This window comes from Poecilia reticulata, chromosome 12 (assembly GCF_904066995.2).
Source record: "Poecilia reticulata chromosome 12, P_reticulata-male-v2, whole genome shotgun sequence".
Taxonomy (NCBI): domain Eukaryota; kingdom Metazoa; phylum Chordata; class Actinopteri; order Cyprinodontiformes; family Poeciliidae; genus Poecilia; species Poecilia reticulata.
In genome coordinates, this window is record NC_088841.1 from 28,681,919 (window position 1) to 28,706,848 (window position 24,930).

A 24,930-nucleotide genomic window follows, 5' to 3' on the forward strand; every position below is an offset into this window, starting at 1 on the left:
TGCTACACGTGGCTTCCGTTTGAATTGAAGCTAGCACTTTAGCATTAGCTTCTTCTAAAAAAAAAAAAAAGCTGCGTTGGAATGCTTTAGCTAATGCTAACTGATTAGCTGAGCTAGAAAAAACATTCAGTTGAGATTTTCTAAATAAAATTCTAGGTTTAAAATGTTTACTACAATTTTTTTAAAGTATGAAATTAAAAAAAAAACAAAAAAAAAAACACCGCTGTAGTTTCAAAATAAAAGCTGAGCAGGCTTTGGGGCCTTACCGCGGTACGGGTCAGACTGGCTGAGGTCCGGTGAGGTCGCCGACTGGACCGGCAGCTGAGGAACCGACACCTGACCCCCCATGGAGTGGCCGCCGCCGCCGCTGCTGCCGCGTAAACTGCCCACGCTGCCGCCATCTTCTCTGTGGGAGCCCACCTGCAGGCAAACAGAGGAGACGCGTCACTTCCTGCCAGCAGAGGGCGCTGTGGCGAACCTGAGCACTGCAGAATAAATACAACAGGTTGTTTTATATTAATGTTACATTTACTGGATTATTTGGACTCTCAGCTGGATTATAAGTGACTTTGACTGAATTGGTGTTTATTTATTTATTTGAGGTCAATATTTGTAACTTTACGTCGAATCTGTTGGTTTAGATTTTACTGGAATAATTTCATGTAAATGACGATTATATATAAAAATTTTATTTGTGTATATTGGATAAATGTGTTGATGTTAAACCGGAATGAACCGACTATAAATGATCTAAAACATGTGATAATTATCAGTATAATGTTGGATTATACTGGATTTATTTGGATTATGAATAAATGGAACTGAATCGAGTTGTTTTCATTAATCTGGATTAAAAATTAAAAACACCTGGATTATGGTTGAATTTATTTTAATAAATGGAAATAAACTGGACTGAATTTTATTGAAATTAAAATAATTTATGTATTTTTTTTTACTTGATTTGAACCATCAAGACGCAGATTAATTTAGACTTTATTAATCTGGAGAACACAGATTATTTGCATTAATCTGGACTGTAACGTTCAGATTAAATTATTTAACACATGAAGAAAATGATCTTTGGAGTAAAGAAATAGGAAATAAGAGTCGCTGGTGTTTAGTTGAACCTAAATAACTGATGCTTTAACTAATCTGGGAAAATTCTGATTAAAATATTTAAGTTATTTTGTCATTATTCTGAAGAAATGTGGTGCTTTTAAATGACAGTAGAGGAAGAAAACAGTCATTCAGGGAGGATTTCTTTGACTGATCAATACACACACAGCTGCTTTATAATAAATTATCCTCCCTATAAACTCTATTTTTCTAAATAAAGCATTTAGTCCTAAAATTAAGAGCTCAAATGTGATTTTTATCCCTTAGTTTGCAGCTTTTTCCGGTCTTCTGCGGATGTTGCAGTTCCGCCTGCGCCCAGCAGAGGGCAGCGTCCGCCTTTCTAACAGCAGAACTTCTTCTTCAGGACTTTCTGAGCCTCCGCGCTCCGTCATCTCCCGTCGAAAATCAAGTTTTTACGTCGATTTCAGATTCAAATTTACACGTCAGGAATTTAAATTTCTTTTTGTTGTGGAAGTCTGGGGTTTCTTTTTGTTTTTCCCTGGTTTTTCCCCAGGGGGTGTGTGAGAGTAGTTTGGTGAATCCTGTCCATCTGTCTCCCCCCCCCCCCCCCCCCCACACACACACACACACACACACACACACACACACACACACACACACACAGCACAACTGACAATTATCTTAATGCCCATATGTTTAATTGTGGGATTTGTAATTCCCAGGGACTGGCAGCGTTGGCACCGGATGGGTCCCGACTCGTTCTGCGTACGGCTGATTGGGGTGCCAACGTCTGCGGGCGCCACGCGCCTCAAAACGCCCGCTCACTCTCACCCCCGTCCCCCCCCTCAGCTTTGTTTTTAATTTGGGACGCATCGGCAGGAAACGGTCACTGGATCCCAACCGACGTTTTTCTGCTTTTTCTTTGTTATTTTTTAAATGAAACAAATTTTAATATCAGAGAAAGAAAATCTACAAAAGGCTGTTTTTAAAAGATGAGGTGATTTTTCAATCAGATTTACATAGATGAGGTTATAAAAATTAGATCCATTAATAAATTATGAGAATTTTTCTTTCCTCATTTTCCCTCCTAAAAATCAAATTACAAATTTTCCATGTTAGACTTCTGTAGTATTAATATGTATTCCTGTAAAAATATGTAGCCTAAGCCTTATATTTTTAAGTCCAATTAAAATGAAGCTGTAACCCAAGATGGCCGCCGTTGGTGTGATGACGTCACTCAAGAAAATCCAGATTTTCCCAAAAACTAATTCATCAAAAAACAAAAAAATTCTTAATCAATAAAACTGATTTAGAGGCCAGCGCTAGACTCAAGTCCAAACTTTGATTAGGCCGCTCCAGAAACCGCTGCAGAACCGAACTCTGCTTGGGTTTCAGGTGATAGTTGGACTTTATATGTCAGGACCTTCAGCCGTAGAGCAGAATGCGATTACAGGAAACACCATAAACCTGTTAGCTGGCTGTGCCAAAAACGGTTTTATTTCAGCGCTATCGAGTCCGGTCCAATCCGGTTCAATCCGGTCCAATCCAACTCCAGTCCGTTTGCCTGGAAACTCCGGTTCGTACCATAAAACCGAACTCTGGTCCTCCAAAGCTCGGTCTGGGTTCAGTTAGAGTCCATATGTGAACGGACCGCTCCAAAAACAGGACGTGGACCGCGGCACAGGGCATTCTGGGTAAATACGACCAAAACAATTGCTAGCTAGCCTAGCGCTAGCAGGAGAAGCGGCTCAAGAAATCCTCAAATTGCTAAAATCTGATGACACTTCACTTGAGTTTACAGTTATGAAAATCAGCGTCTTCATTGGGTTCGGTGTCGTTTCCTTCAGTGGTTCTCGGTGCAGCGCCCCCCACAGGCCAGGAGGGGAACAGCAGCTGGAGGATGAGCAGGTGATGCTACCAAGTCTCTACTATCAGGTGGGGAAATTTTCTTTTATACACTTTTAGTCCAGACTTGATGAATCCTATTTGTGCTTTATTAAACCGAATGGCTTCCAAACCTCCCCGTTCAATTGATTTGAACTGAAATTCTTTTAACACATAAACCCGGTCCAGTTGATCCGGTCCTGTTCGGAGCGGCAGACACGCCGCTGATGTGCTGCGTAGTAAATAAAGTGATTTTGGGAATCAAATCCCAGTCTGGTGGTTAATCCAGCTGGCTGACAGTGCAGCGCTGCTGCCCACCACATGCCAAACTCCCAGCTCGCCGCACTGCAAATATCACAAAATGTCGCCGCCGCCGCTCCTTCCCCGACCTCCTTCTTCCCGCTCCTTTGTTTATTACTTGCAGCTCCGTCTCGTGCTCTGCCTTTCGTCGCCGCCTGGATTCCCAAATGCAAAATGGCAGCAGGGAGGCAGGCAGGCAGACAGGCTGGCGTACATTTTTAATGGAGGGCTTTTATATTTTAAGAAGCCGTCCCTCATTTAGCCCAACGAGGAGGAGGAGGAGGAGGAGGAAAACATAAATAAATCAGAAATAAACCGATCAGAGAAGGCCACGCCCGCTCCCCACCTGATCAAACTGGAAACACCTCAAATTGTTGCTAAATACGTGAATAAAAAACTGAAAACACACCAGAAAACGTGTGTATGTGTGAAACCAGTTAATATGGTGGTGCGTTCAATGACCTGAAAAGTCTGGAAACTTCAGTTAACGGCTGTATGTTAACACACATTTAGGAAAATCCCAGGTTCTCTGAAAGCATCACCAAAGTGAGTTAATTAATTTAAACAGCAAAAAAATAAAATTTGCTGAACATTAATTGTCCCCATGAATTATTATTATTATTATTATTATTATTATTATTATTATTATTATTATTATTATTAACTTTCTGTGTGTGATTTACAAAAAAAACCTAAAAGACATGAGAACAAATAAATAAATGAAGTTTTACTTCCTGTTGGGTATTTGGTCCAAACACGAGATGAACAGGAACCAAACGTATCTGCAGAACCAAGATGTTTCAGCTCCTCCTCCTCCTCCTCCTCCTCCTCCTCCTCCTCCTCCTCCTCCTCCTCCTCCTCCTCATCATCATCTCTTTATTTCTTTCATCCTATTTGGTGAAATTCCAATAAAGCCGGTCGGGATAATAAAGATTCGCAGAAGGAGACGGGAGCAGAGGAGGTGCTGAGTGGCTGTCATGTGTAATCCTGCTGATCGCTGCGACCGTCGCAGAGAGAGAAACGGCGGGAGGAAGGCAGGCGAGGAAGAGGAGACGACACACACACACACACACACACAGATTCATCACGCGGCCGCAAACGGTAACGGACAAGTCCAGCAGCCGCCGCGCCGCCGACAGGAGGAATGTTTCTCCAACTCTGTAAATTGTAATATTTCACCTCATATTAGCCGAATATCTGCAATTTCCAATTGTCGTTTCCAATTATCTCAGATGGAGCGCGAAGAAGCGGGAGAAGCGGAGGGAAAGAAAGTGGAAGTAAAGTCTGAGACAAACAAAGACGGTTTAGGTTTCGCGCTCCGGAGCCGAGAGCCGGCAGCGTTCTGGAAAACTGAGGCGTTCTGGAAAACTGAGCCGCTCTGGAAAACTGAGCCGCTCTGGAAAACTGAGCTGTTCTGGAAAACTGAGGCGTTCTGGAAAACTGTGCTGCTCTGGAAAACTGAGGCGTTCTGGAAAACTGAGGCGTTCTGGAAAACTGAGCCGCTCTGGAAAACTGAGGCGTTCTGGAAAACTGAGGCGTTCTGGAAAACTGAGCCGCTCTGGAAAACTGAGGCGTTCTGGAAAACTGAGGCGTTCTGGAAAACTGAGGCGTTCTGGAAAACTGAGGCGTTCTGGAAAACTGAGCCGCTCTGGAAAACTGAGGCGTTCTGGAAAACTGAGGCGTTCTGGAAAACTGAGCCGCTCTGGAAAACTGAGGCGTTCTGGAAAACTGAGGCGTTCTGGAAAACTGAGGCGTTCTGGAAAACTGAGGCGTTCTGGAAAACTGAGCCGCTCTGGAAAACTGAGGCGTTCTGGAAAACTGAGGCGTTCTGGAAAACTGAGGCGTTCTGGAAAACTGAGCCACTCTGGAAAACTGAGCCACTCTGGAAAACTGTGCTGCTCTGGAAAACTGAGCCGCTCTGGAAAACTGAGCCGCTCTGGAAAACTGAGGCGTTCTGGAAAACTGAGGCGTTCTGGAAAACTGAGCCACTCTGGAAAACTGAGCCGCTCTGGAAAACTGAGCTGCTCTGGAAAACTGAGGCGTTCTGGAAAACTGTGCTGCTCTGGAAAACTGAGGCGTTCTGGAAAACTGAGGCGTTCTGGAAAACTGAGGCGTTCTGGAAAACTGAGCCGCTCTGGAAAACTGAGGCGTTCTGGAAAACTGAGCCGCTCTGGAAAACTGAGGCGTTCTGGAAAACTGAGGCGTTCTGGAAAACTGAGCCACTCTGGAAAACTGAGCCACTCTGGAAAACTGTGCTGCTCTGGAAAACTGAGCCGCTCTGGAAAACTGAGCCGCTCTGGAAAACTGAGGCGTTCTGGAAAACTGAGGCGTTCTGGAAAACTGAGCCGCTCTGGAAAACTGAGGCGTTCTGGAAAACTGTGCTGCTCTGGAAAACTGAGGCGTTCTGGAAAACTGTGCTGCTCTGGAAAACTGAGGCTCACCTTCGTCGGGTTTAGAAGCTGCTCTGTGTCCTTCATGCTGTCAGATTCACTGAAAACGTCCAAATCGCCGTAAAGAAGCGGCGAAAGCAAAGGAGGTGGATAAGCAGTGACTGCCTGGTTTCATCCAGAGCCTGACGCTGAGGAATGTCGTCTCTGCACACAGATATCATCAACCTGCTCGGATTTCATTATCATCAGGTCTTCAGTCAGAGGCTTCCCGAGATTCGTTGCGACACTGACTGCTACAGAGAACCTGCTGGTTTAGTCATCCATCCAGTTTCTGACTTAAAAACTGTTTAAAGTTGACAGGAAATCTGAAAATATCACTTGATAATTTATGTGTAATTGAAAGATTAACACCAAACACGACGTCTCCAATAAACGAGCCTGGTGGCCCGCCAGGCTCAGAATGCACTGGGCTGCGGCTCTGATCAGACCTGTGGACCAATCACGTTCAAGTAAATCTGTTATTATCTACTAAACTCGAGGAATAGAGTAGAAACTGCTTCCATCTGAACGGCTCAAAATCAACTAAATGAGAGCTTTGAAGTGGTCTAGTCAAAGTTTAGCTGAAATAAAACCATTTTTATGGGCATTTATTTTCTCACACGTTCGGTTTGGAGACTCAAAGTTACTTATTTGGTATTAAAACTAGTTTCATCTGAAACATATAAAAGTGACAGAAAATCCTCCAAAGTCCAAAAGAACCAGTCGGTTCTTAACGCAGAGAAACACAGAAACAGCCCAAACATGGCCGCCGGCGCCGCCCAGCGCCGCTTAGAACTATAGCATACTATATCTCTAAGTTAGCATACTATAGTTCTAAGTTAGCATACTATAGCTCTAAGTTAGCATACTATAGCTCTAAGTTAGCATACTATAGCTCTAAGTTAGCATACTATAGCTCTAAGTTAGCATACTATAGCTCTAAGTTAGCATACTATAGCTCTAAGTTAGCATACTATAGCTCTAAGTTAGCATACTATAGCTCTAAGTTAGCATACTATAGCTCTAAGTTAGCATACTATAGCTCTAAGTTAGCATACTATAGCTCTAAGTTAGCATACTATAGCTCTAAGTTAGCATACGCTAAAAAAACGCTGCAGCACTTTCCCAGCGGCGTGACGCTCATGAACGCATGCAATCATGCATGCATTCCTGCTGCACAGAGCCCAGAACGAGCAGAGCAGCAGGACGTGCGGCGGCTCTGCTGCTCGTCACTCAGAACCAGAAACCACAAACGGTTTAAAGGAGGGCGAAGGGAAAAACTCGAGTGGAAACATGCGAGGTTTTCGTTCCACATGAAGGTTTCAGGTGTCTGGTTTCTCTTTTTAAGGCCAATTTTTTATTATTTTTAGATATTTTTCTGTTGCTTTTCCACAAAATAACAAAAGGTGGTTGATTTTGATCCCGCCATGAACTATGAAACCATCTTTCTCTCCACTTTTTACAACCTTGGAAATTCACACATTGAGATTTTAGATTTTTTTTTTTTCACAAACTCTAAAAAAAACAAAAAAACTAAACTTTGTTTTAACTTTCTGGTGTTAAACCTGCATCATAATTCAGTTATTTTACATTAAAACAGCCAGAAATGAACAATAAAAATATATTTTTGTATAAAACTAAACTAAATTTTTGCTACTTTAACAGTTTATACGTCAAATTCCATCAGTTTTGATGAATTTTTCCACATTTACTTAAAATTTTTAATATTTTTCAACTTCACGTCGTTTAGGTTTATTTATCCAATCATCCTTATAAACAACAGGCTCCAACGATCAGAACCTTTTGTTCCCTCCATAAATATTCATAAACTTCCAACGCTAAAGGTGAACTTAATTAAAATCACACTATTACCACATTCATTAGCCTGCATTGTACTTTGAATAGGACGCAAACAGGCCCTCAAACCACCGAGAACCACACAGATTTCTGTTAAAACTCTTAATTTAAAAAAAGGAAAAATCGTCATTCAGATAAAGTCTCTGCAGAAATCAAAGCTCCTTCCGACGCCAGTCAGAACAGTCGTCCGTGATATCCGCGTTACAGGGATGCATTCACTAAAAGCTCAGCTTTACCAAGCATTAGCGCGTTTTACGGGCAGATTATGAGTCAAACTCACTTACTGAGGGAGCAGCAGGGGGGCTGCGGTCGCTTAACCTTTCCCATCTTCCTCAGAGTCGCCCTCCAGACTCGTCAGCCGTGCAGTGAAACAAGCAGAGAAACACGACTTTCCGGACTCAGTTAAAAGAAGCCGCAGCGAGCAGAGAAACCAGCCCGGGCTGCAGCGGCGCGTGACATCCTGGATTGTTCAAGACACACGCGAGGTTGTTGTTCCTGTACGGCTCTTTATTCTGCAGATTTCTGAGTCATTAAAAGGAGAGAATAAACCCCAGCCGGGCCACTTTGGTGAAAATCACTGCTTGAGGTTTGCTGTGTAGCTTTTAACCTTCCTAAAAACGGCAGTAAATGTCGTCTTAATGTACTCTGATGGTGACTAGCTTTTACTAGCATAGTTAGCGAGCTATAAAATCAAATTTAAAACAATTCCTCTGTCTCAGAGAGCAACGCTTTCAGGGCTGTTGCTTGTTTCCCAGGAAGGGAAACTATTTTCAGCAGAGCTACCGGTTTTTAAAAACAACTATTTCACTTGGACAGGAAACGATGATCCCTGAACTGCGACTCATTGGTTTAGCATAGATACAATTATGTGAAGTTAGAAAAATTATCTTTTGGTTCTAAACCCTCAACACAAACGGAGAGTTTTTCCTTTTATTGTCAATGATAGTTAGCATACTATAGCTCTAAGTTAGCATACTATATCTCCAAGTTAGCATACTATAGTTCTAAGTTAGCATACTATATCTCCAAGTTAGCATACTATATCTCCAAGTTAGCATACTATAGTTCTAAGTTAGCATACTATATCTCCAAGTTAGCATACTATAGTTCTAAGTTAGCATACTATATCTCCAAGTTAGCATACTATATCTCCAAGTTAGCATACTATAGCTCTAAGTTAGCATACTATATCTCCAAGTTAGCATACTATATCTCCAAGTTAGCATACTATAGTTCTAAGTTAGCATACTATATCTCCAAGTTAGCATACTATATCTCCAAGTTAGCATACTATAGTTCTAAGTTAGCATACTATAGTTCTAAGTTAGCATACTATATCTCCAAGTTAGCATACTATATCTCCAAGTTAGCATACTATAGTTCTAAGTTAGCATACTATATCTCCAAGTTAGCATACTATAGTTCTAAGTTAGCATACTATATCTCCAAGTTAGCATACTACAGCTCTAAGTTAGCATACTATAGTTCTAAGTTAGCATACTATAGCTCTAAGTTAGCATACTATATCTCCAAGTTAGCATACTATAGTTCTAAGTTAGCATACTATAGTTCTAAGTTAGCATACTATATCTCCAAGTTAGCATACTATAGTTCTAAGTTAGCATACTATAGTTCTAAGTTAGCATACTATAGCTCTAAGTTAGCATACTATATCTCCAAGTTAGCATACTATATCTCCAAGTTAGCATACTATAGCTCTAAGTTAGCATACTATATCTGTAAGTTAGCATACTATAGTTCTAAGTTAGCATACTATATCTCCAAGTTAGCATACTATAGTTCTAAGTTAGCATACTATATCTCCAAGTTAGCATACTATATCTCCAAGTTAGCATACTATAGCTCTAAGTTAGCATACTATAGCTATAAGTTAGCATACTATAGCTCTAAGTTAGCATACTATAGCTGTAAGTTAGAATTCTATAGTTCTAAGTTAGCATACTATAGTACTAATTTAGCATACTATAGTTCAAAGTTAGCATACTATATCTCCAAGTTAGCATACTATAGTTCTAAGTTAGCATACTATAGCTCTAAGTTAGCATACTATAGCTCTAAGTTAGCATACTATAGCTGTAAGTTAGAATTCTATAGTTCTAAGTTAGCATACTATAGTTCTAAGTTAGCATACTATAGTTCTAAGTTAGCATACTATATCTCCAAGTTAGCATACTATAGTTCTAAGTTAGCATACTATAGCTCTAAGTTAGCATACTATATCTCCAAGTTAGCATACTATAGTTCTAAGTTAGCATACTATATCTCCAAGTTAGCATACTATATCTCCAAGTTAGCATACTATAGCTCTAAGTTAGCATACTATATCTGTAAGTTAGCATACTATAGTTCTAAGTTAGCATACTGTAGCTCTAAGATAGCACACCAGCTATTCTCAGCCATTTTTTGCCTTTCTTGTTACAATGCTAGCTAAGTTAGCAAGCAAAAAGCAATAAGTATTCTCAGAAAGATGCTTTTTCTCCAATCATGAAATGTTTGTTAAGCATAGTTAGCAAACTGTGAAGCTAAGCTAGGACACCAACTATTAGTCATCATTATTATAAACTATTTCTCTTTTCCAATGATTTTTCTTTTGTTTTATGTCAGAATGCTACATTAGCATGTAGTTTGCAAGCATGCTAACAATCAGTAAATAGCAGTCAGGTTTCGTCTCCTTTCCCAGTGCTGATTAAGTTTTTACCTTAGCATACCATTAAGCTAACATGCTAATTCCAGTTTTTACCTCCATGAAAAATCATGTTTATGTGGAAAAGCTGTGCTAATCCGAGCATATTTACCAAATTACTATGTCAGATGCGTTTATTTTGCTAAAAATGTTAACATAGCTCAAAAAGCATAGGAGACAAAAACAAACGGTTTCCCACGTCGTTAAAAAGCAACTTTAAGAGCACGTTATTCTGTTTTATGAGTATTTATTCTCAGTCTGGCTCTGTTGGCACATGACCGACTTTATTTTTATTCAGAAAAGGACGACAGCGACGTCAGTCGAACTGGACTTTGTGTTACTAAGGATCAGCAGGAGGGTTTTGGGTGAAGCAGGAAAAACCTTCAGATTGAGGAAAGTCTCCTTCATATCTCCTGACACGTTGGCTCGTTCTGTCCCTCCAGCCTCGAACCTGGCCGATTGTTGGGACGTACGCATCTAAACCTCTGTGTTTACGACGCACTCGTAGCTGTGAACCGTCTCAGCCCCACATCAGCTCACCACCTGCTTTCCCAGAGTTATGATCTCAGCCTGCAAGCGTCTCGGCCCCAGAGCTGCCAAACTGCAGACAGCTGTGTGTGTGTGTGTGTGTGTGTGTGTGTGTGTGTGTGTGTGCGCGTGAAAAGCAAAGATGTCACATAGTAAACATGCGGCGGCGAAACGAGAGCAACGTGTGCGTGGAGACGGAAACGCGGGGAAGCTGCGGCGGGGCGAGGAGAGGAGAGGGTTAACCGAACGCCGTCACTCTTCCAAACATCCGTCTTCCTCCCAGAGTTCCTGTTTACGCCGCCTGCGAGAGAACAGCACGCTACCTCACGGACAGGCGGCTGCAGGAGGTGGTCTGTCGACGGCCAGGCCACGACGCTGTGGCCGAATCTAAGTCAAGACTTTGTCTAGGACGCTCCGGAACCTTCGGAGGTTTGCGCTGGACCGTCGTTTATTTGAGAGACGGTCCAAACGCTCGGCTCCTCCAGACTAGCCGGCAGCCATTTAGCAAACAGAGGAGCCATGTTGGGATGACTTCCTGGAGGCGGAGCTTCAGGAAGAGCAGGAGCTTCTTAAAGAGACAGAGGCCCAATTTCAAGCATGTTAAATTAGTCAAACTTTAAAATGTATTTATAGCAACTGAAGGTGACGTAGATCATGCTATAAAATGGCTCTACATGCCTGGGAGATGCATAACACCGGCCCTTTAAAGCGCAGCTAAAAGCTTAGCCCCGCCCCCCAAAACGTGAACATTTCCTCCAAAAATGGGCGGGGCTAAGATACGCCGAGGGGACACATGAGGTTTAGTCCGGATGGAAGATGAGCAACTTTTTCAAACCAGAAACTTTTTAATCAAGAGAAGCAACAAATCCAGTGACTTTCCTGTGACGAACCGATCAAAGCCGCATCACAAAATATGCAACATCAGCAGTGATGTCACGTTTTCCTCCTTTCACGAAGCCCTGCAGAACATTTTCACAACACCTGAGCATCTCTCAGCTACGTCCAGCTGTAATTAGCATGTAGCTCCACCGGCTAACGGCTAGCCCAAACACAAGCTGCGGCCTCGACGGCAGCACCGGCGGCCATTTAAGGGTCCGCGAGCCAACTCACGTCTCACCAGCCGTTTGGTTTTCCCTCCACACAGATAAAAGCTAATTGGTCAAATATTTTGCTTCACACCAAATGTGGAGCTTTGGGCCGAAACTCTTTCTCCACCCAGATCAGGTCAGAGACTTAAACAGTTGATGCTGAAAAAGAAAGTACACCCTCTTTGAGTTTCACTCCGGTGACAACACAGTTAATGGAGTGAATCAAGCAGGCAGAGCCTGGCAGCATCAGATGATGCTGCAGTAACCAGGAAGGCTGACTCAAACTCCCAGAATGCACGGCGTTCTGTAGCCCAGATTTTTAAAAAAAAGCTATTAATGAAGACAAGACGGACAAACAGACGGACGGACGGTCAGCAGGTTGATGACATCATCACAGCTCCTACCATTAGCGAGTGCCGATTGGCCGACAGCAGTCCCGTCCCGTAGCCGCTGCCCAGCGCGCCCATGGCGCCGTTGTGCGTGTGCGACGCTCCGATGAGGCCGTGCATGTCGCCGTGCGCGCCCGCCATGCCCGTGGACGGCCCCACGGCGTGGCTCCGCAGCACGTGGATGGCGTCGTCCAGGCGCTCCAGCCGGTCCTCGATGCGACTTTGCTGCAGCACAACGAGATGCTGCCATTTTGAAACAACCGACGCTTCCCCCTCCTAATGCAGCTGAAAAATTCCTGACTTTTTTTAAAAAAAAAGTTTTTCCTCAGATTTCCTCAGACTCTGATCCTCTGAGATCAAAACCCTGAATTTTCAGAGAAAAAGTCAAAAGTTTCCTACCAGCGAATGTAGCGGCGCCTCGTAGTTCGGCGACGACGCGCCCTGTCCTCCGTTCCTCGACCAGACGGCGGAGCCGGCAGCTGCAACAGAGCGCACCGATGACGTCATCAGAGGCGGTTCTGATGACGTCATCACATCGTACCAGATGACGTCATCAGGACGGGCCCCCTCGGAAGCTTCCTGACCCTGAAAACGTTTATCTGCGGCGACCTGAAGCCGAACCCGAACCACGGAGACGCCGGGTCTGATGGGGCGAGAAAAACCCGCCTGCTGTGTGACCGTAGCACCAGCCAGGTTAGCTGCTGAGTACTAGCACAGTGCTAGCTAGGAGGCTAACGACTGCTAGCTTAACTGTTGAGTACTAGCAGAGTGCTAGCTAGGAGGCTAACGTCTGCTAGCTTAACTGTTGAGTACTAGCAGAGTGCTAGCTAGGAGGCTAACGGCTGCTAGCTTAACTGTTGAGTACTAGCAGAGTGCTAGCTAGGAGGCTAACGGCTGCTAGCTTAACTGTTGAGTACTAGCAGAGTGCTAGCTAGGAGGCTAACGGCTGCTAGCTTAACTGTTGTAGCGCCCGGTTCATCCGTTTTGGATTCTTCTTTTGTCGGCGCTCTGAAGCCGGAGCTGCTGCTGAACTTCCCTCTGATTCCTTCTCATTAGCACCAGTTTCTCCTTCCCGTTGTCTTTTCTCTCCCCTCTCCTTTATTCACATTACACGCTCATTTGCATATGCTAATTAACGCATAATCACCTGGGCACATTCATGTGCAAATACAAATATATGTATTAAACGGCGGCTAAATTATTCCGAGTCCGACGGTGTAAAACAGCCTCGCGGCGTGGATGTCAATTTGCATGTAGTTTGCTCTAATAGGCTTCATTTCTAATTTGTTAAAAGTGGAGTAACTCTGACACAATGATAAACACCAATTATGGTTTCGCAGGCAATATCCTAGTCAGCTATAATGATGATGACGAGGAGGAGGAGGAGGAGGAGGAGGAGGAGGAGGAGGAAGAGGACACAGCGTCGGTACGGGACGATTAAAAACCTCCAGCTGAAACTATTCATGAATAATTTACAGACAAAATGGTGATAAAATATAAATTTCATGTGAAGTTTGATCACTGCACACAGAAAAAACGCATTTTATAAAGTGCAACCAAGTAGTTTTAGGAAGAATTATGAACAAAACATGAAAGAAAATGAACCAGAATAAAGTCATAACAATATGAGAATTAATGTTAATAATAATTACGTAATAATTAAGCAGTAATAACAGAGGAATTACATGTAATTCCTATTAATAGTCGTAATAAAACCAGGATGAAGTCTTAATGAAAGCAAAAGATAAGATTTTTATCAATATTGAGGAATTATTGATTATTTCCTGTTAAGAAGTTGCTTTTCAGTCAGTTTTGTCGGATCCCGACGTGCCGGCACCAGAACCCGGACCGGAACGTCTCGGTGTTCCTGGTTCTGACCCGTGTTTACCTGTGAGTGACGGCGGCGAGCCGACCGGGGTGGAGGGGTTGGACGAGAAGCTGTTGTTGGTGTGATCTGGAGAGTAGATCTGCACAGAGAACATCAGTTAGCATCAGTTAGCACCTGTTAGCACCAGTTAGCACCAGTTAGCATCAGTTAGCACCTGTTAGCATCAGTTAGCACCAGTTAGCATCAGTTAGCATCAGTTAGCACCTGTTAGCACCTGTTAGCACCTTAGCATCAGTTAGCACCTGTTAGCATCAGTTAGCATCAGTTAGCACCTGTTAGCATCAGTTAGCACCTGTTAGCATCAGTTAGCACCTGTTAGCATCAGTTAGCACCTGTTAGCATCAGTTAGCATCCTGTTAGCATCAGTTAGCATCCTGACAGGCGCTGGGAAACAGAGCAGTACTTACTGAGGCGAGGGCTTTCCCTAAGGCGTCTCCAGTTTGGGAGCTGCTGGCGGCGCTGCTCTGTGCTCGGTTAGCTGTGACACACACACACACACACACACACACACACACACACACACACACACACACAAGGGGGACAGAAGCAATGCATGATGGTAAATAAGCATGTTGTTGACGACGTTTAATTATTCAGACGCTGAAAACCTGGAGGATAAAAACAGAGAAGATGAGAGAAAATGATGGATGGATGGATGACCTTTAAATCTTTTTTTCTCTTTTCAAACATTTCCACTGTATTTGACCTTTGACCTTTCCTGACCCCGTCCCCTACAGCTGCCCCGCTGTAAAAACCAAACACACCTTCGCTCTGCGTCTCCCATGCAACCTCCAGCCTGAGCGAGGTCAGAGGTCAGCCAGGCAGGAAGTGACCTCACAGGAGCAGCTGATGGACACGCCCACTCCCGAGTCCAGATCCAAACTTTACGCTCGCGGACACACACACACACACACACCGTTTCCACGGTAACCGGCGCAGTGCGGCAGCGCTCTGAGCCGCTGGAGGGTCAGACAGGAAGCAGCATGTGTTCCCAGGTCAGAGCTTCCTGTCTGACCCAGAAACCGACCGCAGGATTACGGCAGCGCGACGCGCAGCGAGACGCAGGGACGGGACTTTGGTCACGTTCACAAAGTTCACATCTGAAAATTCTTAAAAACCAGCAAATCAAAACGCTCGGCTTCGACTTCAGCGCCTAAAGACAAAAATGAAAGCCTGCAGCTAATTTTTCAAAATAAAAGCATGGTGCATATCTTTGCCTCTGAAACCAGCGGCTGAGTCTCGTGCCGTTTCTCACCCATGGTGCTGTCTGTGCCGTTGGCGGGGGCGGTGCAGGAGGCGGTGCTGTAGTGGCTGGCTCCGCCCCCTCCGCCGCCGCCGCCCCTGTGGAAGCTGGACATGGGAGGAAGGCTGGAGCTGATGTCTGCGGACGAGGAGTGCGACGGGTAGCTCTGCGGAGAGACGGGAAGCGTTAGCGGCGCCTCCAGGCCTCCTGACGGCGCCGCGGCAGCAGCCCGGCTCACCAGTCGGTCGTGAGGGTGGATCCCGCAGTAGGAGGAGCTCTGGGCGGCGCCGTGTGCCGAGGTCCCGCCCCCCAGCATGCTGCTATGGTAGCCCTGCTGGCTCATGCTGCTGCCGCCGCCGCCGCCGCTGCTGCTCCAGGGGTCGCCGCTGTGGTGACCATCTGACCGACAAACAGGAAACTTTACTCAGAACCACGGCAGCTCAGGGTTGTCTAAACTAGAAAGTAATGGTGCATTTTCATGATTTAAACACACACGTGGCGGCCATGTTGGATTTATATATAATATAAATTTATAAGTATTTACAAGCAAAGAAGCGTTAGCTAACATCAGTCAAACATCGTGTTTAATAACATTTGTTAAAGTTAGCACCTTTTCGTTTACCATCACCACTAAAACTGAAATTAATTTGACAGTAAAAGCATTCCATACAATCATACCAAAAACAGGGCTGCACCTACTACTTCTTTTAATTCCAGATTAATCAGTTATTTCAATAAAAAAAATGCATATTCTGGAGATTTTAACCCTTTTTTATAAATGTTAGAAATAGTTTAAAAGATGAAAGTGAAGAAATAATTTAATTAATTAGTTAAGAAAATATGGTTTTTCTTGCCTAAACTGCATCTTTCAGTTATTTGCAGCATCTGCATCTAAACACCAACATGTGAAACGCTGATCTGGATTAACTGATTAATATCTGGGTAACTAATGGCAGATTTATTTTACTAAATCTGAACCAGTTTAAAATGAAACTTTAAGATTTAAAAATAAAAGTTTGTTTAATCCTAAATGTAAAATATTTATATTTTTGTACAGTTTTGGCTTCATTTTTGCTCTTTCACCCTTTTTGGAGTCTGTAAACTCCAGTTAGTGATTAATCGATTACTAAATTATTTGACTATTATTTCAAGAATCAAATAATCGCGATTAATCACCACGATTAATCGCGATTAATCGTGATTAATCGTTCCTGCCCCAATTAGAAAACGCTTCTCTCTGTGTTCAGGGAATCATTTCTCTAAGATGCTTCAAGGGAACAACTATTTTGAGAATTAACATTCTTAAAGTTGTGAAACTAATCAAACATATTTTGATAATTTTTGTTTGGTCAAAGTTACAGCTTTCAGTGCAGTTAGATCTCTTCCAGGTGTGAATGTGGCTCACCTGGCATGAAGAAGGAGCTGGGGAACCCGGCGCTGGGCGGCTTGGAGGACGGGTAACCAGGCGAGTCCCGGTTGTAGTCGGCTGTGCTGGCAGACGGAGCGTAAACCTGCGGAAACACCAGACGGCAGGAAAGATGGCGGGAAATCAGCATCAGGAGTTTTGCTTCACACAAACATCGTTTCCAACTCGTGGAGCAGAAACAGGTTTTAAAAACCTTCAATGTTTTACATCACAGAATTAAAGGCAGGAAACTGGAGAAAGATGTAGAGCAGTCCTTTTGTTTGTCTCTTTTTGTTATAAAAGATCTGGACAGATTTACTCCCAGTGAATCTGGACACATCTGTTGTCCTCAGAAAATAAGCAAAACCACATCTGGTTGGAAAACAGGACAGATTTATGGATGATTTCATCTCTGTGTTGATTCTAGCTTGGTGAGGGAAAACCTCTGCTGGATACCAGGTAACCGTTAGCTACAGGTGGATAACAGAAAGTTACATTTTAGGGAACAGAAACGACTTTGAACTCCTGATGAATCACCGTCTGAATGTAAATGTCAGTCACAAAAAGTGACAGTAAAGTTCTGGAAAGCAACAAGCTGTGAGAAACAGCTTCAGGTTTGTAGCTTCTGGGAGGTAACGTGGCTCTTAACCGAAACTAAAACAGCGATTTTAAAGTTTTAGACAGAAACAAAAACCAACCAATGACTAATTTACCACAAGCAAAGAGCAGCACCAAATTCAAAATCGTTTTAAACTCCATGAAACCAGAAGCAGAAACACAGAGAAGATGAACTGGAAGAGTTTCAGGGGGTCATGGTTCCTGCTGGGGGTCATGGTTCCTGCTGGGGGTCATGGTTCCTGCTGGGGGTCATGGTTCCTGCTGGGGGTCATGGTTCCTACATGGGGTCATGGTTCCTACATGGGGTCATGGTTCCTACATGGGGTCATGGGGGTCATGGTTCCTACAGGGGGTCATGGTTCCTACATGGGGTCATGGGGGTCATGGTTTCTACAGGGGGTCATGGTTCCTACAGGGGGTCATGGTTCCTACAGGGGGTCATGGTTTCTGCAGGGGGTCATGGTTCCTACAGGGGGTCATGGTTTCTGTAGGGGGTCATGGTTCCTACAGGGGGTCATGGTTCCTACAGGGGGTCATGGTTTCTGTAGGGGTCATGGTTCCTACAGGGGGTCATGAGGGTCATGGTTCCTACAGGGGGTCATGGTTTCTGTAGGGGTCATGGTTCCTACAGGGGTCATGGTTCCTACAGGGGGTCATGGTTTCTGTAGGGGTCATGGTTCCTACAGGGGTCATGGTTCCTACAGGGGGTCATGGTTCCTACAGGGGGTCATGGTTCCTACAGGGGGTCATGGTTCATGTAGGGGTCATGGTTCCTACAGGGGGTCATGGTTCCTGCAGGGGGTCATGGTTCCTACAGGGGGTCATGGTTTCTGTAGGGGTCATGGTTTCTGTAGGGGTCATGGTTTCTGTAGGGGTCATGGTTCCTGCAGGGGGTCATGGTTCCTACAGGGGGTCATGGTTTCTGTAGGGGTCATGGTTTCTGTAGGCGTCATGGTTCCTGCAGGGGGTCATGGTTCCTACAGGGGGTCATGGTTCATGTAGGGGTCATGGTTCATGTAGGGGTCATGGTTCCTACAGGGGGTCATGGTTTCTGTAGGGGTCATGGTTTCTGTAGGGGTCATGGTTCCTGTAGGGGGTCATGGTTCCTACAGGGGGTCATGGTTCCTGTAGGGGTCATTGTTTCTGTAGGGGTCATGGTTCCTACAGGGGGTCATGGTTCCTACAGGGGGTCATGGTTCCTACAGGGGGTCATGGTTCCTACAGGGGGTCATGGTATCTGTAGGGGTCATGGTTCCTACAGGGGGTCATGGTATCTGTAGGGGTCATGGTTCCTACAGGGGGTCATGGTTCCTACAGGGGGTCATGGTTCCTACAGGGGGTCATGGTTCCTACAGGGGGTCATGGTTCCTACAGGGGGTCATGGTTTCTGTAGGGGTCATGGTTTCTGTAGGCGTCATGGTTCCTGCAGGGGGTCATGGTTCCTACAGGGGGTCATGGTTCATGTAGGGGTCATGGTTCATGTAGGGGTCATGGTTCCTACAGGGGGTCATGGTTTCTGTAGGGGTCATGGTTTCTGTAGGGGTCATGGTTCCTGTAGGGGGTCATGGTTCCTACAGGGGGTCATGGTTCCTGTAGGGGTCATTGTTTCTGTAGGGGTCATGGTTCCTACAGGGGGTCATGGTTCCTACAGGGGGTCATGGTTCCTACAGGGGGTCATGGTTCCTACAGGGGGTCATGGTATCTGTAGGGGTCATGGTTCCTACAGGGGGTCATGGTTCCTACAGGGGGTCATGGTATCTGTAGGGGTCATGGTTCCTACAGGGGGTCATGGTTCCTACAGGGGGTCATGGTTCCTACAGGGGGTCATGGTTCCTACAGGGGGTCATGGTTCCTACAGGGGGTCATGGTTCCTACAGGGGGTCAGCGCCACTCGGCGCTCTCAGCGCCTGCATAGCGTCCAGCCTGACGCTCCATGACGTAAACCGAGGAACAGCTGCGGAGCAACGCTCCTCCTTCCTGATGACACATAGAAAACTCTCGGCAGATCCACCTTCAGCCTCCACAGACTCGCGTACGAACGGCAGACAGATGTGTCCACGCGGAGACGGAGATGAAACCAGAAACTCTCCCCACCGTCAGCCAGGGGATCATTAAAACCAGAAAAAGCCTTTTGGGTCCTTCTGGCCAAACCCAAACCTTACATTGAACCGCAAACGTGGATGATTCAACAGGTCTGGACATCCTGCAGGGTTTCCAGTCCCACAGGACAGGAGGAAGAAATAAACTCAGTTCCGTTTTAGAATAATCAACATTTTATTCCCGTGACGAGTCATTTTGAAGGTTTTGTGCAATAACTGGTTCATGTTTAGAAAGTAAAAGCTCCTCGGTCACAGATTTTTACTCCAACGATTAAACCAATCGGAGCTGAAGCTCTAAATAAAATCATCTGTGTTGGTCACCGATCGGCCAGGAAACTGGAATCGGTGCATCTTCACCGATTTCTGCTTCGTTTCTGATCGTTTTGATTAAAAAATGAATCAAATCCAGATGCTCATGTTTCACAGCCTGACCACGGGTTGGTTCTGAAGTGGTTCTGGTTGGACAGGCGGTCCAACATCTTGTCAAAACAGCCCATTCCAGCTGGAAGCCCACAGCATGATGCTGCCACCACCTTCCTAATTGAGTATATTTGTGTTTCCATCCATTCTGACCCAACATTTTGACATAAATCTGAGTTACGGATCCAGGTCGTGTCTCTGACCAACTGAAGGCTTTGACTGGACCTCCGTTTGGCCGAGTCTCACTCCTACAGATGTTTGCTGCGGCGGCGGCTGCAGCAGCAGCTGCTGCAGCCGCCGCCGCGAGTCGCAGCTTCCTTCCTGAAACGCACCTTGCAGCAAAATCCTCCGATTCCACTCAGCGTCTGCAGATTTCATCAGAGATGGACTCTGACTTCCTCTGAGAACCCGACTCTGATCATAAAACCACATTCACCGACCCAAACCCGCCCCACACACACACACACACACACACACACACACACACACACACACACACACACACACACACACACACACACACACACACACACACACACACACATGATCCCACTGAAAACATTTAGAGCGGCTCTCATGCGTTGCAGACATATTTTCCCACTGAATGTGTTGTCAGACGGGTGTGGAAAGGCTGTGATTTGTGTGTGTGTGTGTGTGTGTGTGTGTGTGTGTGTGTGTGTGTGTGTGTGTGTGTGCTGCAGACAGACACGAACAGGTGCAGAGTGTGTCAGAGTCGGAGGAATGCAGGGAGACACAATAACAACCTGACTTCCTGTCCTCTCGGACGCAGCATTCCCACAGTCAGCAGCAGCCAATCAGAGAGCAGAGAAAGTTTCGTCCATTTTACTTTATTTATGTCACAAATGAGGAAAAACGTGACAATAAACTGATTCTAGCCTTAAAAAAAGTTTAGAGCTGAATTTTAATGTGAACCTGTAAGAAAAAAAAATGAAGATTTAAGCCTTTAAAACGCATCAAGAAACAATTAAAGGCAATATTTATAACAGGGGTGCTCAAAGTGAGGCGCAGGGGCCATTAGCGGCCCTTGGAATAATTTTTTATGGCCCTTCACGGCAGCTTAAGACCGGCACAGATTTGATTCTCCACTATTTTTTATCTTCCAACATAAAAAAAGTATTTTTTTAAGGTTTCTGCAGTTTTTACCAACTCAGATTTAAGACTTTTTAAGACCATGAGTGGAATTTAAGACCACAGAAATATGAAATGAACCTTTTGCTCTCCATAAGGTCACATATATGGACGCTAAGCTAACTTAGCGACATTTAGACAAAACAAAAAATGTAACAAAATCAGAATCAGATGTTTTTAAAGATCAGCAATCAGCCGATTTAGAGGAAAGAATTTTATTATTGCTGAAATTAGACAAAAAAATAATAATTTTCTAAAGAATATTCAATTAAAAAAAGATAGAAAACTATTAAAGAAAACATCTTCAACTGATGATTCATCAGATAACAAACTGGGACATTATGCAGATTCTCTATTCAACCAGTTGAGCCTTTTCTTTAAAATAATATTAGAAATACATTAAAAGACGCAAATAATTCAATTAATTAAAAAAAAATTAAAAAGTTACTGCCCAAAATGCGATAAAATCATTCTCTGAGTGAATTTGAACCTCTGAATATGTTGCATATTTTCAGAAAAATGCCTTTTTAGAGCCACTTAATGATTAATCAATTACTAAATTAGTTGACTAATTATCGATTAATCACGATTAAACCGATTAATCGTTTCGGCTGTAGATATCGGCCCCTCGTTTCTCATATGTTCGCCTTCATAAAATGAAGAAATTCCGCTCAGAGAGCCGAGATCCAGGCCCGGTTTCTGGACCAGAACCGGTTCTGCCCGACAGGAGAGACGCGTGACGGATCTGGGAATCTTCAGAGGAGACGAAGCACCGCGGTCTTCATCAAAGCCCGGCTCTGTCTGCGTCGCCCCGGGCCGAAGGAATCCAGCCGCATTCCAGCTCAAACCGGTTCCTGCTGCAGCTGGAAGCACGCTGCAGAGTATCGCCACGGAAACATCGGCCCGCCGTTAGCTCGCCGCGTTAGCGAGGGAAGTACCGATGAGCGCTTCAGACCGGGCCGTCGAGGGAATAATGTAAAACGAACAGCAGCCATGTTTGGTTTTTAGCTAAATGGTCTTTTTGTGAATCACAAACATTTTTTTACTGCAGTTTCCCAAAGTTTTTCTACCAGCAAAAGGAAAAACGCAGAAGCATTTTCAGCCAGCTGACCGGCAGTGCAGCTCAATAAAATAGATCAGATTTATTTCTATTATTATTGTTGTTATTTCTCTGTTTCAGTCTGAAACTTAAAATCAAACCGTTCAGGGTCGTCTAGGGACCCTGAAGGTCGTTCATTTCACTGATTCAGCAAAGGATTCTGGGAAAAAAGGAGCAGCTCCGAACTTTTAGCTAAACTAGAATATTAGCTTTAAATTGGTTAAAAATTAAAAAAGAAGCAGCAAATGATGATAAAAAAAATCTGGATCAGAACCGATACCCGAGGTTCAGAATCGGCCGATACGATACGATACGATACGATACGGAAAAACATCTGACTGAAAACTTTTATATTTCTAAACTCAGACATAAAAATTAATTTGATAACTTTTAATCAGCACAGCTCATTTAAATTCACCAGCAGCTCCACAGACTCGGTCAAACGCATAAAAGACGTTTAATTTGTTCTGCAGTCGGGAAAATAACAGCCAATTTAAAATAAATAAACTGAATTAAACACCAACTTGGTCAGACACGTAAAATAAACGGCAGTAAAAACTTAAACGCTTCAGAAAATTCAATTATGAGTTTATTATGAGTAATAAAGCTCAGAGCACGAAGCGTAGAAATAGACTGAATAGATCCACAGATACTAACAATGGAGATTTCTCCTCCTCCTCCTCCTCATCATCATCATCAATCACCAAAAACTCTTGATTTATTCAGATAAAGTTTAAAATTCGGCTGCAAACGTCACTCAGGCATCACCCTGGACACCCCAGGGGTCCTGATCAACCAAACGGGCCGGAAGCAGAAAAAACTCCGTTTCTACCTGGACTGAAACGCAGAAACTACTAAAAAAAATATAAAATACCACAAACTGTCCAGTAGGGGGCGAAGCTGTCAAACCTTCTGACTTATCAATAACTGACGATTGAAGTCAGCAACGGTGTCCAAACCGTGGCCCGGGGGCTGTTTGGGGCCATCAGTATAAATACTTTTACTCGACTATCAGAGTTAATGTGAGATTAACAGAAGTCCTTTCAGATTAAGAGCTTCTGAAATGGAAAATGTTTGGTGTAACAAAGTATTTCTTCTTCTGTTGTTAATTTCACTGAAGGCAACAAACATCCAGGAATGTTTCACTAAATAAACTTTTAAACATTAATAAGAAGTTTTGGTTTTGTTGTTGAGACATTTAATATTTTATTTGATTTTATTTTAATATTTAGAAAACTACCAATTTATTTTGCTAAATATTTAATAAATTTATCTTTTTTACTTTGATGAAAATAATGGTGGTTTAAATCATAAAAGTGATAAAAGTTATTTAACATTTTTTAATTGGAAAAATCCACAGAAACGTGTCGACAAAAGAGAAATACGGAGAGAAATTAAGGAACAAAAGATGAAGGACGGTAAAAGTATGGAAAACTTTTCCTGCTTCTGGAAAAATTACCTCCGATTTGAAATGTATACATAAATACGGCACTAGGTAGAAAAGACGGTCAGGAGGTCAAGCGCTTCGCGTTTTCATGAACAGGAGTCGTTTTGTACGGAGCCTGAATCCTGCCAAAACCCAGCGACGTCTTGGACGTAGCTCGCTGTGGTGACTCTGAACCTCTGAGCTTTTTCCCGTCTCCGTCCATCCAGAGACCGACGTGGGAAAACGAATCAAACGGGAAGCAGACGATCCAAACCTCTCGGGTCTGGAGCGCAGGACGGGTTCTGCTTTTTAGATGGATTTTTATAGCGGAGAGCTGAGCCACGGCCTCCGAATCCTCTGAAGGTTAATTATGTTCCTGATTCAAAACACATGGAGGTGTGTGTGTGTGTGTGTGTGTGTGTGTGTGTGTGTGTGTGTGTGTGTGTGTGTGTGTGTGTGTGAGTGTGTGTGTGTGTAAAAGCGGAAGGAAATCCCACCCACCACCTCCAAGCAGAGGCCTTTATTCTACCAACCTGCATTTGCACTAATGTGAACCAGATGTGAGCCGTTTTGAGCCTGGTGCCTAATTGAGTCCATACGACGAAATACGGAGGCAGAAAAAAACCAAAACCATAGAAAAATGATCTTTGAAATTGCAGATAATTTGATTGGATTTATTAAAAGCTAAACCTCAAGACTTCAGGTTGTTTTGTTAAACTTTGATTTTGTAAACATAACACAGCTTTACATTATGACTCCATAAGTGTCACTTTTGATAACCTGAATGAAGAACTTAACAATTTCCTCAAAAATCTGACATACAGAACAAAATGCGGTTTAAAGAACAAATAAAAACAGATAAATTACCTTAAATGCCTGATGTATCATTTATGATACGATAAAAAAACCAAATTCTGCTTATATTTGGTTAATAAAACAATGAAAATATCAGGCTAAACGGTTAAAAACAGATAATTTAAAGCGCGCTTTAGCACTTCATCGCTAAACCACGACACCACGTAGCCTTGGCTAATGCTAACGTGCTAGCTTCATCACAATCCAGATAATCTCCACTGTTTAGTTTTGCCCCCACATGTTTCTAGTCTTAGTTATTGGGGGAAACTAGAGGAAATGAAAGTGTAAACAGCCTCCAGGCGCTTCAAAGAGCCTGAGAGTAAACGTCCAGCTAGCTGAAGGGTTTTTAAGAGTCTGTGACCAAAACGTCAATTTCATTCAACTGAAAGCTTAATAAGCAACTAATTATCACTGTTTTAGCTTCATCAACTCGGGGAAGCTAAGTGAGCTAACTGTTTTCAAAGCTAGCAAC

The 24,930-nt window shown here is 43.8% G+C and overlaps 1 protein-coding gene across 1 annotated transcript in view; it reads right to left on the reverse strand.

The window, feature by feature from the left end:
• tcf4 (transcription factor 4) overlaps positions 1–24,930 on the reverse strand; it is a 170,229-nt gene that overhangs the window by 10,447 nt on the left and 134,852 nt on the right. Inside the window, 8 exon segments of the mRNA XM_081613724.1 lie at positions 267–420; positions 12,272–12,481; positions 12,656–12,735; positions 14,145–14,223; positions 14,552–14,622; positions 15,400–15,553; positions 15,626–15,786; positions 16,793–16,898. Of these exon segments, the coding sequence (XP_081469850.1) occupies positions 267–420; positions 12,272–12,481; positions 12,656–12,735; positions 14,145–14,223; positions 14,552–14,622; positions 15,400–15,553; positions 15,626–15,786; positions 16,793–16,898 (1,015 nt within the window).